Source organism: Enoplosus armatus, chromosome 20 (assembly GCF_043641665.1).
Source record: "Enoplosus armatus isolate fEnoArm2 chromosome 20, fEnoArm2.hap1, whole genome shotgun sequence".
Taxonomy (NCBI): domain Eukaryota; kingdom Metazoa; phylum Chordata; class Actinopteri; order Centrarchiformes; family Enoplosidae; genus Enoplosus; species Enoplosus armatus.
This window is the reverse complement of record NC_092199.1, coordinates 6602903-6617861: the sequence shown is the minus strand read 5'-3', so window position 1 is coordinate 6617861 and position 14959 is coordinate 6602903. Positions and strand designations below refer to the sequence as shown.

Below are 14959 nucleotides of genomic sequence, written 5' to 3'. Positions count from 1 at the left end.
CCCAAACAGCTAACTCACTAGCTAGTCAGTCACCAAAACACTCACCCACTCACCCACTCACTCACTCACTCACTCACTCACTCACTCACCAACTCACCCACTCACTCACTCACTCACTCACTCACTCACCCTTCTATCTTCCTGTACAATTTCTCCATTTTTAAAAATGTTCCTTCTATTCTGATTTTTCATTTACAATTTTAGACACCTCTTTACCCTCCAACAGTGATTTGTAGTCACGTAGTTGATAGAGAAAACCACGTCTGAGAATCTATGGATTGTTAAAATAATTTGTCAAGAACAAACATTCATGTGCTTGTTCCATTTTTCAAATGTGGGGATGTGCTCCTTTTCTCTGTGGTATATTATTGTAAATGTACCCGGTTTGTTTTGGAGTGTTGGTCGGTCAGTGGTAAATGGTAAATGGACTGAATTTATGTACACTTTGATCCAAAGCTCTTTACAACTTGCCTCTCATTCCATTCACACACAAACTCACACACTGATGGCAGCGAGCTACCATGCAAGGTGCTGCCTGACCATTCGTTAGAATAAGAGGTCACCTTGGGCGCTGGGAAATTGTCATGGCCATTTGTCAGTATTTATTGAACAAATAATGAATTGATTCATTGTAAAAAATAATCGACATATTAATCGATGATGAAAATAATTGTTAGCTACAGCCCGAAGTGTGTCTAAACTGCTCCATCATCATCTCAGTTCATAGTCACCTCAGCCTAACTGCTTACTCACGAGACTTTTCTCCTGAAGACTTACTCCGTCAGAACGCCACTTGAGTGCCCCATGCAACAGACTGCTTGCTTCATACACATGGCACCTCATCCCTGATCCCCACATCTGAGATGAAACACTCTTTTTAATTAAGCTAGATTTATGCAGGCAGTCTCCCAGCGCTGGGAGCTCGTGTGAAGTGGCTTCTGGCTCTTCCCTGGGTATTTGCAGTTTGCTTCACTAAACGGAGGCTGGAGGAGAAGCAGAGATCTAATGACAGCAGAGCTGGGAGAGGACCTGGCCTGGTGAAAGATGTATTAACATCCTGTTCCTACCTTGGCTGGAAGGAGAAAAATATTTGATGAAAAAATAGTTTAGTAGAGTAGAGAAGTTGAGGTTTATACTGTGTGTGACGCTCCTCTTACATCACTGTGTTGAAAAAGCCTGCACTTTTAAACTTTTAAAAGCAAATACAAGGCTGTTACTATTAAAGAAAAAAAAGAATAAGCTAATAAGACTACTTAGTGGTTTTGTTTACTTGTAAAAATGAACAAAAACCGCTCTTGTCAGGCAGGATGTACTGTAAACAAACATTCAAATGGTAATGTGAAGTCTTTTGCATTTCAGTTGTGCAGTGACAATGTAACCTATTCTCCCAGAATTAATTATTCCACCACTCTCCATCTGCTGGTTTTGTAGCTTTTTAAAATTCATCTGCCTGCAAAGACATCCATTCTCAAGCAGATGTTATTTGTTGAAGGCACTCCCTTTCTTGTAACTCCCAGGCAAATCTCCCCCATACCCCGCCTCCCTGTCCCATGTGCTACAGAGTGTGTGGCCTCTAACAGCAGTGCCCCAGTGGGCCCAAGCTGCCTGATGATTTATTCTCATTTCATTCCATTTGTCTGTCTGAGGTGCTAAACCGTCAATTTTCACATCTATATCTCCTTAGGGAGGGGGGTCCCTGGTATTTTAGACAGGGTCTTTTGACTGAATCCCGATAGGTTGTCAGGTTTGCAGATGATAGGCATCCATCACAGTGTCGCCATGCTTGATTGGCTCTCCCATAGCCAATCATGCATGGCGAACAGAGAGCGAGCGCAGCTAGGAGCGAGGGTCCCAGAAAGGCCTGAGATGCTGGGAGTCAAGTAAGTCAGGCAGGGCTCCTCTGTAAACCATGTTTACCTGAGCTTAGCTGCCTTTTCTCTGCAGGCTTTGGTAAATAATACATCATGAATCTACTATAAGAAAGTTTCTCTTTCTGCCTTACATCAGGACTGGACTGCAGCTGGGACGATTAGTCAATCTATTATTTGATCAACAAAAAAAAAATAATGTGCAACTTTCTTTTTTACTTTTTTGTCGTTTTTAAGCAAATGCTAAATATTCCCTACTAGCTTTCCCGGTGCAATGAATTGCTGCTTTGTTTTATATTTTTGTAAATTGTAGACCTTTTGGGTTTTGAACGGACAAAACAAACAGTTGAGGACATCACCTTGGGCTCTGGAAAATTGTGATGGGCAATTTTCTGACATTTTATAGATGAATCAAGAAAATAGCCAGCAGATTAAGCAATATTGATTAATTAATCATGAGTTGTAGCGCTAGACTGGACTGACACTTGCACTTCCATAAAGTTGGAGGATTCCAGAAATAAAAAATAATAGTCATAATTGATGCAGCAGAGGGGGAGTAATCTCCAAGCTCAAGACAGGATCACCACAGAACACATTAGACACCTGTTTCACAGGCAGAGTAGTAAACTGATATTGATGTTAACAGTTGGTGAAGTTTGCCTCTAAACTGACTTATGTCTCTCTGACACCGTGTGTCTCCGCCTGGCTCACACCTTTTGAAAGACAAATGTCTGACTGGTGTTCACAGCGCTGGTATCGCCTTAACAAATCGACATGAGTGCATTTTTAAAGCTCCCAATCTGATAATCTGCCAAAGGTGGTCTAAACGAGCGATCCCGTGAGCGTGATTAATCGCATCATGACTCATCCGCATCCTGCCTAAATTCATTTTCCGTGATTAAAGTGAGAGGTCTAATAGAATGACACTCTATTTGGGAAATTTACAAACTGACTGTGTGTGTGTGTGTGTGTGTGTGTGTGTGTGTGTGTGTGTGTGTGTGTGCGTGCGTGTGGGAAACTTCTTAAACAAATGACTGACCTCAATACTTCAAATGTTCAACCTTAATTGTCATTTCTCGGTGCCTCTCCGTCTCTCTTCACGCTGATGAAGTTCCAGCTGTGCTCTGTAATAATGACTTGTTTTTTTATTTTTGTGTTGTGTTTTTCAGTGGACCTACTTGGCCTGCTGAAGTGGCGCTCCAACACCAGCCTGCTGCAGCAGAACCTGCGTCAGCTGATGAAGGTGGAAGGTGGCGAAGTCGTCAAGGTCAGAGGGTCGAAAGTCATCCTGCACTGTGCTGCCTACACGTTGCCTGTTGTCTTTTGTTTTGATGAGTCACAAAACTCTGGAGCAAAAACTAATGATCTTAACAAACCCTTTAAAATGTACCCCATCCTTTTGCCTGGATACAGATTAGCAAAAACATAAAGATCACAACAGCTGGTGACATAAACAATGCAGTCACTATCCTTAGTGTTCCTGAAAGCTACAGCTCCTTGGCAGCAATTTCACAAATGATTTCACTGCCTGTCGGAGTGAACAGGTTGCTAGTTTTTTTCCTCTTTATGTCTACAACAGGGAGGGAGCACACAGCACCACACACAGCGTACAGAAGGAGAGGAGATGACCTGCTGTCAGAAGTATAGGCAGGCCCTTTAAGTGCTCAGCGTGGGGCAGATGAATGAATCACTCTCTAGAGAAAGTTTTGCATGGCCTGGTTGGGGGTGTGGCAGATTGCAGTGTATCTGAGGAAGTCCATCACCCAGACAGTTTTGATCAGGCCAGATAGATGTGTCATCCACAGCTGGACCAGTTCATTAAACCACAGGGGTGTGATTATTATTACCACCACATTAGCACTCAATCTCTCCAAAGCGCTCCAAGGCTGTTGGCGTGCAAATAGATAACATTTTCATGTTGTCATTTAAAAGACAATTCATCAATAGGGTATGCATTGCTATGGGCGCATCCTGTGTATGAGATATTCTGCATAAAGATGTTTGAAAAGTGTTTTTCTCATAATACATTTTTTTCTATCCCTCTGATGTGATACTGTTTCTGAGTGAGCATGGCACTCCTCCCTCGTCTCTGCAATACAGTCTGGCCCGTGTGAGACTGAATTGAGCTTTAAACTCCCCGTAGCGCACGCTATGTTTGTTTCTCGTTGAGAACATGATGAATCTCATCCATTCTGAGATGACAGACCAAGCACAGTATAGAGCGATAGCTCTGTTTCCGACACTTTTACATCTGTTTTCACGTTGCCTCTGAATTGGCTGAGTAAATTGAGCATGTTTCCCCAGAGAGGAAGGGTGTATATAGTTAGTGTTTCTTGAGGTACTGCTGACAGCGAAATTATTACTGTCTTCATAGAACTACATTGACTCATGTTAACAGCTGCAAAGGGTGTGTAATGGGTAGCACATAGCACTGTCAGAGCAGGAGTTCACTTGCCATGTAGGTGCACCATACAGGTTATATGGGTTCATATTCAACATGTTTGCATTCCTAATATCTGGGATTAGGATTTGACAAGAATTCAATATTATTGTTTATCACTATTCAATGGATTCATATCCTGATCATAATTGAAAAAATATTAATATCAATACTAAGATAATAATGAATTTATCGCCCAGCTCTAATTAGGATGTATTTATTCACGAAATAGCGTTAACAGTGCCCAGGTCTCCAGGCTGCTGATTTTCAGCTTCAGCTCTCAAAAATACTTTAATTATTGAGATCCATACTTTTGACTGTTATCATGTATTTTTTGTCTTTCATCTTATACTGTTGTAATGTCTTGTTCCTCTTGACATTACAGATATATTCACTTGGCCTAAGGTCATTTATCACTTTAATGTCACCCGCTGAATGTGAAATGTCCACCCTAAAAGAAGAAAATGATTATCAATTTGACTCCGTTTGATTCAATGAGCATTGGTGCGTCTTTCCATATCCATGTTCTTTTTTGAGAGCGAGGTTTTATTGTTGGCCTGCCATAACATGCTGTGCATCTGTCATTCTAGTTTCTGCAAGACACTCTGGATGCTCTCTTCAACATCATGATGGAGAACTCTGACAGTGACACTTTTGATACTTTGGTGTTCGATGCCTTGGTAAGCAAAGAAGCAGGCAGTTACATCAGAGCAGAATTCATACCAGCAGAGGTCCTTGTCAGTAGGAATAAACACTCACATGGCTCACATGCAAATGTAATATGTTGTTAGATCTTTCATACGCTCTAACCCTTTTTTGACGGGCGTCTCTGCTCTGTGTGGTGGCCCTTTTGATATCACAACAAAACCTTCTTGTGTTGTTTTGTTTGTGCCACAAGTGTGCTACTTGCTGTTTTCTGTCCTAAGCTATAATTCTAAACTACAAACGGTAAACAACCCCTTGCTTTTTGTTTCTTGAGAGAACCGCAAACCATCAAAGTATTATAAGAATAATGAATCATCATAATAATTATTTAATATATGTACGGTATGTTTTAGCATGATGCATTTGCGCCATAGGGAAACATTTTTGATCTCACCAATTTCAAACAGCATGAGAAGAAAACGGGCCTCATCACTTTGCTAGGGCAAACATGCTTTGTGACAGGATGTGTTTAAAAATATGCAGAGTACACACCTTAACTCCCTACAAGAATGTTGAGTGTGTGCCAGGGGTGCGTCTCGGAGGAAAATGCCTCAACTAGTACACCTACCTGCATCTCTGCTAACACAACATTGCAGTGCAGTCCACAACAATTTGGACATTCGCATATGTTTTGACTTTTGAGCTTTAATAATATAATAAATACATATTTTTGGTTATAAAATACATATAATATATAATTTCTACAGTTTTAGTTAACAGTATGAATGTGAACTCTCTCAAACACTAAAGTTGATACTTCCTCTGTCTCATTGTCTCATTTTGCATCCCAGTCGATTACCGAGCCAAAACAATGTCAAAACAAAAAAATGTATCACTATCCCAATATTTATGGACTGCACTGTATATTGCAGCTCACAAACTGTTCCCTGTTGTTTGTAAATAAGAGCTGGGCTCATCATGCACAGCAGGAAGTGTAAACACACTACATCTTATGTGGTATCACTGCTGCATTGATCTGCATGAATTCGTAGCGCCGAGGTAGCATTTTCATTGATGTTGCTTGTCTAACATTTAAGGTCTCATTTTCCTGCAAGATCGAGCACGAAGAAGGCAAAAAGAAATCGGCTTGCTGAAATTCTGATTGCATAACTTTGTCATGTATTAAATCAAGTATTTGCAGCCAATGAGTTGACAGAACATCTGGCAGAATCCTATCCGCTAACATCATGGGGTACATCTCAGAAGAACAGTATTTTCTTTCAGAGAAAGGAGGTAGAATACCTAGATTATCTGCCGGCTAGAGAATTGACAGAAAATGGCGTTCTGCTCAAATGCAATCTTGTTTTATTTCCCAATCTGTTTCAACATATTGAGTAGGACAGGCAGTGTTTTCCTGCTCGCCATTATGAGTCGTGGTTTACATTTTAATGACTATGTCTTTGTTCTCTGACAGGTGTTCATAATTGGGCTTATAGCGGACAGAAAGTTCCAGCACTTTAACCCTGTTCTCGAGACATACATTCGAAAGCATTTCAGTGCCACACTGGCATACACGTGAGTTAATTACCCTCTGTGCAAATAGACCAAGGACATTCAGTAACAAATTATATCCCATTTTGTGATTAGCACATTTGTCAGACTCTCTGTATGATGTTGTTTGTAGGAAGCTGACCAAAGTCCTGAAGAACTATGTGGACAACGCTGAGAAGCTGACAGAGCAGCTGCTGAAGGCCATGAAGGCTCTGGAGTACATCTTCAAGTTCATCGTCCGCTCCAGAGTCCTCTTCAACCAGTATGTCCTGATGCACACATGCACATATTGTGACACTGTGACAAAGGCCAGTGTGTTGTTGACAACAGGGATAAATGTATATCAATATATTTTGATATATATCTTGGGTGTGTTCAAGAGTGGTCTAATGTATTTAAAACTTTAACTTCTTTAAATAGAATGTCTTTTGTTTACACATGGTGGTTTGCACAGCGCAGAAATGTGCTCAAATGATAAGTGACAACAAAAAAGTGCCATCATCATCATTAGTTTTGATGAGTTAAATACTAGATTGAATACACATACATGCAGACATACTCTTATTGTCCATACTTTTTGGACGCAGTATTTGTTGGTTGTCTTTATGATTTTTTTTGTATATTACTTGTTAATAGTTTTTGTTTTTGTTAATTGCTGTAGTTGTTCAGTGTTATTTCATAATAAAAATAAATATTGTGTGCAGCAGTATGCCACTGCTGTGGAATAATGTTGAAACAGGTAAAAGTGGATGATCCTTGGTTGAAGTAATTTCTATGGATGTATTTATAATTGGCTGTGGGGATGTTGAATGGATGATAGTGTTGTAGAGCCACAGAATGAAGCTGTTGGCGGCTGAGGGGCTGATGTATGATCCTGGTCTAATTGAGTGTGCAGAGTTTGATTGGTTTTCTGTTGGATGTCTAGAGGACGCTCTGTCCTTCACCTCACATATCCGACTACAGCAACGGCACTCTCACTTGTAGAGCTGTCCATGTACTTTTTGTGTGCCAATTGGTTTCTTTCGCAGTATACCTGAAAACAGCCACCACCCTTAAACCTGCTGTCTTTGTTTTGTCGTTGTTGAAGCACTTTCTTTGGTTGGTTGCCAGAATCAGCTCTGTAGGGCCACTGTTGCTGAGACAACTGTTAAGTTGTGTTTGTTGAAGTCTTTCATGCAGCTCTGACTCAAATGGCAGAGGAGACACTCTAATCACACCCTTTCCCCTGTGATTTGAAACTGTCCGGAGCTCACTCTGCTCCTTGGTGCTGCGGGTGAGAAGCAGCTTTAAGTAATTGTTGTTGTGGGAGCCCTGAGATGGATGCTTCTAATCCCATGATTTCTGTAAGCCCTCAACAGTGACTATCCTGTACCATGTAATACCTGCAGCCCCGTGAGAGATTGTGGCACCACAAAACCCACCTCTCTGGAAGAAAGCCAATGGAAATATGATGCAGTGGGAGCAATCTAAACACTTTACCCCTCTTTGACCTGCCTCCCTCTGCTTCAGTGTGTGCTTTCAAACTATTTCAATTTCTCTCACAAATCCTAATTTTTATTCTTTTAAATCTGAGTGATTGACACACTTAATTACTTTGCAGAGAGCACAACGTGGCTCATTTACAGTTCGGGAGATTTATGGGCTCTGCTAGTGGGATAAATGCATTTGCATTTTTTGGGGGATTATGAAGGAAGCCCTGCTTTGTGTCCCATGCACTCAGGAATTGGGGGAAGTGTTTTCTGCAATTGTTCTGTGATTATTGGCTTTTAGTCGCTACAGTCGCTGGGCAGCCTTTGCTCTACATAACCAAACTAGCAGAAGAGACATTAGTAATACTACGTCTCAGACAGATAAGAAAGGAAAGTCACTGAACCCTTACATGACATTTGCTTTCTGTTCCTCGTATAGTATTCCAGGAGAGTTATTAGCATAGATCATTAATTTTTCTGATTTTTGTTTCCACTTGACAGCAGGCAGGTGCTTCAGGGTCTTGTCGTGTTGTTTTAAATGCTAATCTGGCTGGCAGCAAGAGTGATGTCTGTGGTTCTGATTCAATAATATTTGCATTGATAACACACACGGGCCATTCTGCTGGCTGCTTTTAATGATTTAACAGGGAAGCATCAAACTCTTGTCATTTCCACTACGGGCGGGGCTGTTTACACAGGGATGAAACAAACAACAGCCTTGTGATCATCTGCCAATGTAATTCTCTACTTCATCTCCTCCCAGGCTCTATGAGAACAAAGGAGAGGCCGACTTCATGGAGTCCTTGAGGAACCTTTTCACATCTTTTAATGACATGATGAACAGTAATTCAGAGAACACTGGCATGGTGAAGGTAGGCTGACTATCACACAAGTCCAACTGCATGCTATCGCTCAAACTCCGTGCCAAGAAATATCTGCTGCTGCGTGAATAGTAAATAACTGCTGCTGCGTGAATAGTAAATAACTGCTGTTGTGTGAATAGTAAATAAATCTGCTGTGATTTGCTTGGATGACATACTCTGTAATTGGAGATGCATTTGTCTTGTTAGGTGCAGCTTATTATACATTAACATCAGGGTTCCTTATGTTCATTGATGGTCTCTATGTCCTGCTGTATTTGTTTTCACCTTTGTCACGTCTCTTTGTGTAGATTTTCCTGATCTTCACTCTCATTCGTTCTGAAATAAAATGAGGTATTTTAGAGGGAATCATAAATAGGTTAGGGAAAAAACTATAGCAACAACCAGTTGTGGTTTTAAGGGGGTTTGTGCCAGCACACACAAATAGTCCAGCACAAACAAGATATGTATTGATGAGCTTTAGCATCTGCAGCGACCGAAAATCAAACACTGAATTACTCAAAGTTTGCATGGAATGCTTTGTCAGATTTACTTATTCTCTGATCATATACATTATTTCCTGATTTAGATCAAAACGATGCTCATTTTAAGTTCTTGTTGGGCTGCTTCTGTTCAGGTAACATCAAACAGTGACACGTTCAAAAGTTCGGCTTATTTGTTAAGTTAACAAAAATGGAAAAAAGTATTTGTATTGGTACTGGTACAGGTATCAAAAACGATATGAGAACTTTGAGATATTGTACATTATATTTTACTATATGTCTACACAATATGAATACATGTAGTATAGAAAAGGCTAGACTTCTCAGTAGGAATTCATTTGTTTCTTCATCACAAGGGATCGTGGTCTCAGGCACTGCAGATTGAATTTTAAATACTTGTCAAGCGACATACTGTATTTGTTATTTATTGGATGTAGAAGGAGGGTGGTGTTATCAGTCAGTCAAGATGTTTAAATGTTAAGGCTTTTTTGTGCAGCCCTTAACTTTCAGCTTTTTCTTCCTTCCATACATTATGCATGTTAGTTCTGTGTTGGTTTCTCTTGTCTGTCTGTACTTCTATGTGTGTGTTTGTGTTTTTCCTCTCCCTCCTTTTCACTCTGACCTTGACTGTCCTGTGGCCTGGGGCTCCTCTGGCCTTCTGCTCTTTAGCTGCTCCTTAAGGTATTTATTTCACTGCCTTGCTCCTTCCGCCTTTAAGCTCTCTCCATTGTGTTTTCATTTCATTGTCCTTGACCCCAAACTCAGTGACTCCAGAACTGAAACAAACACACAAGCATATATTTTTTGGCCATTTTGTGCAGTGATGCACTCAAAACCACACATGCCCATGTGCACCCACCTATGCTTTCAGAGATATCTCAATCACAGTGTACATGCACCTTGGCACACCTACAGTAGATCCATGTGCACACTCAACCATAGGAGAAGCTCAGGAGTCAATTAGGAGTCAGTTGCTGTGTAATTGGGTGAGATATTAGCTTTACTGTCAGTAAATTAAAAACTGATCTTGAGGAACGGGCATGAAAGCGAGGAATCCTGGTTTCTTCCCAAGTCCGTCCTTGTGAAAGCACTGTGACAGGTAGAAGCTAATGAGCAGTCCCATCATACCTCAAGTCTGAATCCTGATGAACATCTGGACAGGCCGACACACATGCAGGGAAAACTTTGACAAACACACTGAGAACAAAAAAAACAACAACACCTTACTTGTGGAAAATACTGTATGACATAATGTGGGATGGAGTTGTTCACTAAATATCAATCAATGACAAAACAAATTAATAATGGTTTCTTTTATTGTTTCTGGTTAAGGGTGCTGCACTGAAGTACATTCCCACCATTGTCAACGATGTCAAGCTGGTCTTTGATCCAAAGGAACTGAGGTAATTTCATATGCTCCATTACATATTCTTACGCTCTGTTATTGTTAGGGTGACACCTTCAGTACACAATTATAATTTGAGGGGAAAGTATTCAATGGTAGAGGAGACCATACAGCTCTTTCTGTCTATAATTTGCATCATTTCTCAGACAGACGGGGGTGTTGCCGAAGAGCATGACAGCAGCTAATTAAAGCAAATGTTTAGAAAATGTTCAAATTGGACTTAAATGTCCTTTTGCTGTAGATTGAAAGGAGAAATCTTAATTGTTTTTGTTTTTCGAGGCGTCCTCTTGAATAAGAATTTCATGTTTAGATGTATCCCTAACAAGCTGATTGGATATTGTGCCACTGTAAAGACACCATTTATTTTTTACCTCTGGCTGTTTTTATTCAACAACTCAACATTCAGTGGCTGTACTGTGGTGGGCACTCGTTAAACATGCTCAGGTTGCCTTGGAAACCCACTGACTGCTCCACTCAAGTGTCCATTTCAGTTAATGTGGTCTACCGTGAATGTCGTGTGCTATAGCTTAATGCAGGTAAATTATATATTTATAACAATGTTGAACAAAACAGGACAGAAAACTTGATAATGGGTCCATTATAATCTGAATAACATTTTCTTACATTATAGAAATCAGTGGACTGTAAATGTCAAACAACCTTCATAACCTTTGACCAAAACTTAACTTCCATGTTTTATTGGGCCACTCTTCCAAAATATTCTTCAGACCTGAGAGGCACTTGTGCACTTGTGACAAATGAGTCATGGGTGTGTCCTTGACTTTCTGTCACATTTGAATGGCTTAAATCTGTTATGCTGAAAGGACACAGCACAAAAACAAACTCATTTATATTTACAAATATGTGAAGAAAGATTTTCTAATATATTCAGTGAAATACTTTTCAGCTCCAAGTGAGTCTTTAAAAACACATTTTGGTAAAGCATTTCATCATCTGTAAATATTTAGTGCAGATGAATATAGTCATACATGAGTCTCACTGATTTTGTCCTGATAGAAAGTAATACAATATGAAATAAAACCAGAAGCACAGTTCCACACCAGGCCATGATGATTGATGATTGAGGCTGTTGTTGAATCAAAAAAAGATGAGATGAGGTGCTGACAGGATCTGTCCACCTCCGCTTAATCAAATTACGGAGGGGAATTATTTTATTATTTCAACAACTATTTTACTAATCTGAAACACTCCCAACACTGGATCTATTGTTACGGCTGCTCAAAGACTGGCACAGGTGATGCTACTCCATGTGGGTATTTTCCAGACCTTGAAATGTGCTTTGCCTGTTCATTTGCAAGCACTCAGCAAGGAGTCCCTTCCATTTGCCCACGTCCAGCACCTGGGCAGCTGCCATTTCCACAGCAGATTCTGGGCCACACAGGACCGCCAAATCCCTGCCTCTGGCCTGCACTCCACTCCACCACTATCACAGCCCCAGTGAAGGGGCCTTTTGGTCAAAGGTGGAAGTCTTTCAGTCCATCTATTCGGCCCACCATGCACCGTTTTTCTGTTCAGCTCTCAGTGATTTTTTTTCCTCGCACTCCTTCTCGAATTTAGTCCACCAGAGTCTGTCCTTCTCTGTGTGACACTGATTGTTTCATTTCAACTGAATCAAAATGTTCAAAGTGCTCATTCTTAATTGTGTCATTAATGATAAGGCAGATTTTTTTTTTTTTTTTTCTTTTCTACATTTTTGGATTTTAAATGATAATTGTCTGGGACCTTCTCCACACTCCCTCCCTGCACTGTGCAGCCAAAGGAACCATATGTTCTCCCGTTCTCCAGCTATATGGTGAAGTGCAGTAATACACAAAAACTGGCACATTTGTGGGGTTGGAGAGACAGTTTGGACTGCTATCGAGAAATGTTGATTGAATTATTAGGTCACACTTGTCCTGGATGACAGTTCCAATAAATCTAATGATATATAGTATTTGTGTTGAAGTCACTTGGTCGAAAGATGGATTTTCACTCCATTAACAATGAGGTGAGACAGCATGACGAGCGCAATGCTACATGCTCTGCCATCTTTTCTATAGCTTGAGAGGAAACAACATAAGAAAAGCTTTGGATTTCAGCTTTAATTCTGAAAGCTGTGGTCCTTATGAACCATTCACTTAGCCACAAATCACAGCCCTGGCTCTTTTTCCTGCCTGAGCACAGGTGGCATCAGCTGTTCCTGTTGTTAGCGCAAACCTGGCTGAGCGGCTGAGCTGGATGCGACCAAATTGAAGCCTTGGGGGTGGGGGTGTTTCATCCCCTGCCAGAACCTTTTCTCTCCTCCTTGAGCCTCAGCTTGCCAACATAACGAGCATTCGGCCTCTTCATTGAGGAGAAAACTGTCAGCTTTATGTGTGTGCATAAATGTGGATTTATCTTTGAACTGCTGAATGCTCATAGTTTGATGTTGCTGAGCTATATGTTGGTTGTCTTAAGAAAATGAATCATCAGTTCAGAAATATTTAGTTGAATAGTGTGCATTGGCATACAAGGCTGTGCATAACTAGACATCCTTCAGGGCAACAGCTTTGTGAAGCAGAGAAGCAACATTTAACGTCTATTGAAGCCAGTGCAGGTGAAGATCTGTGTAGGTGTACTGACTTGACTGTTGGGGAACTCAGACTTTTATCATTTTATAAATAAGACGTTTGGAGACCTTAGCAACCATACTTCAAAAAAGGTCTAATTATCCAAAACTAGGAGGGCAGTCTTTCATCAATTTACAAATATTTTAACAAAACAATCTTAGCACAAGGTCTTACTTATTGGATTCATCTTGTGGCCTTCATCAGCAGTTTCTGCTCAGTTGTCGTGCAGATACTTGGTTGTTATCACGTGATCTAAATATGGATCATGTGATGAACTGACTAAACTCAGATTGTGCTGATGAAGGCCATGATATATGGCTAAAAGACAGAATCCTTAGAATTAGTGTTTTCAAGGTCAGTATGAAACCCTCAAGCTCGAGTTATGTATAATTTTAAATTACTAAAGCAATATATATATTTATTTATTGTGATATAGTACGTTTTCTGGATTGAGTTAGGAAACTGAAAAATGTCTGTTTTTGGTTAAATAAGTTGATAAATACGTGAGAAGTAAATGTACTTCATAATATAAATACAAAAGTCCAGTAAATTAATCACCGTCTTTGTCATTGATTTGCAACATTGACTGCTATCCTCTAATACAATCAGTGATAGCAAAGTCTATCTCTGGAAGCAAGCTGTTCTGAGAGTTCATCCTAGGTCAGTTCCTCTGGGTCGGTTGACAAATCTCTATTGTCTCACGATTTATATTGTTGTATCCTCCAACCCTTGCCAGAATATCTGAAAAGTACCTGTGTGGATGTGTAGAACCTTTTAATTGCGTTTTGGATGACTGCTCGTGAACCAACCCAAGATGCCTGATCAGTTTGACCTTTTTTGTCTTTATTGTCTTCCTCCTGTCTCTGCAGCAAGCTGTTCACCGAGTTCATCCAAAAGGTTCCCCTGGGTCGCCTGGTGAAGCAGAAGCTAGACTGTCTGATTGACATTGTCCACAGCGATCTCTTCACTCATCACGGTGAGAGCGCACACACACACACACACACACACACACACACACACACACACACGCTGTACTCACAGTTCTTTGGTGCAAGCGCCTTCACTCACGGCGCAGTAATATAGGCAATCACACACTCCACCTGCCTCCCCTAGGCAGCCCTGTACCAGCCCACAGGAAAGGTCATTGGTGAAGCGTAGTGGAAATCCCTCTTTCCTTGTCTCACCCAAACAGCACTCCACTGTCCTACACATTACACCAACACTTTCATAATACACTTGGGAACCATACTGTTGTATGTTTTGGCCATGTTGTATTAATGTCAAATATGAAGGGCAGGGATGTAGAGATAGTTAATGAGAACCTGTACTTCCAGTCTCTGCAGCCAGGCTAGCCTGCGGCGCCCTGCAGACAGGGCCCTGCTCCAGTGACGGTTGAGGGCCAAGCATTTTGCTGGAGGCAGCAGTCCTCTGAGGCCATGTTAGGTTAGGTCCTGTTTTAGGGACAAACACGCTCACACACATACTGTCCTGTGGTGGTAAATTAAATGCAAAGTTCCTAAGCCAATAAAATAGCAACAGTGATTTAATGCGGCTGGCAGGGACAACACATGCCTCAGAGCAGTCGACTAACATAAAGGAAGTGGACAAC

General features: G+C 40.8%; 1 protein-coding gene across 2 annotated transcripts in view; it reads left to right on the top strand.

The window, feature by feature from the left end:
- dock1 (dedicator of cytokinesis 1) overlaps nt 1–14959 on the top strand; it is a 164684-nt gene that overhangs the window by 41730 nt on the left and 107995 nt on the right. Inside the window, exons 19-26 of one of the 2 annotated variants that reach the window (XM_070927702.1) lie at nt 3038–3135; nt 4899–4988; nt 6428–6528; nt 6638–6766; nt 8737–8845; nt 10006–10017; nt 10669–10739; nt 14220–14326. In XM_070927702.1, coding sequence (XP_070783803.1) covers nt 3038–3135; nt 4899–4988; nt 6428–6528; nt 6638–6766; nt 8737–8845; nt 10006–10017; nt 10669–10739; nt 14220–14326 — 717 coding nt within the window. The remainder of the gene's footprint in view (nt 1–3037; nt 3136–4898; nt 4989–6427; nt 6529–6637; nt 6767–8736; nt 8846–10005; nt 10018–10668; nt 10740–14219; nt 14327–14959) is intronic. The other variant, XM_070927703.1, reaches the window with a different exon arrangement.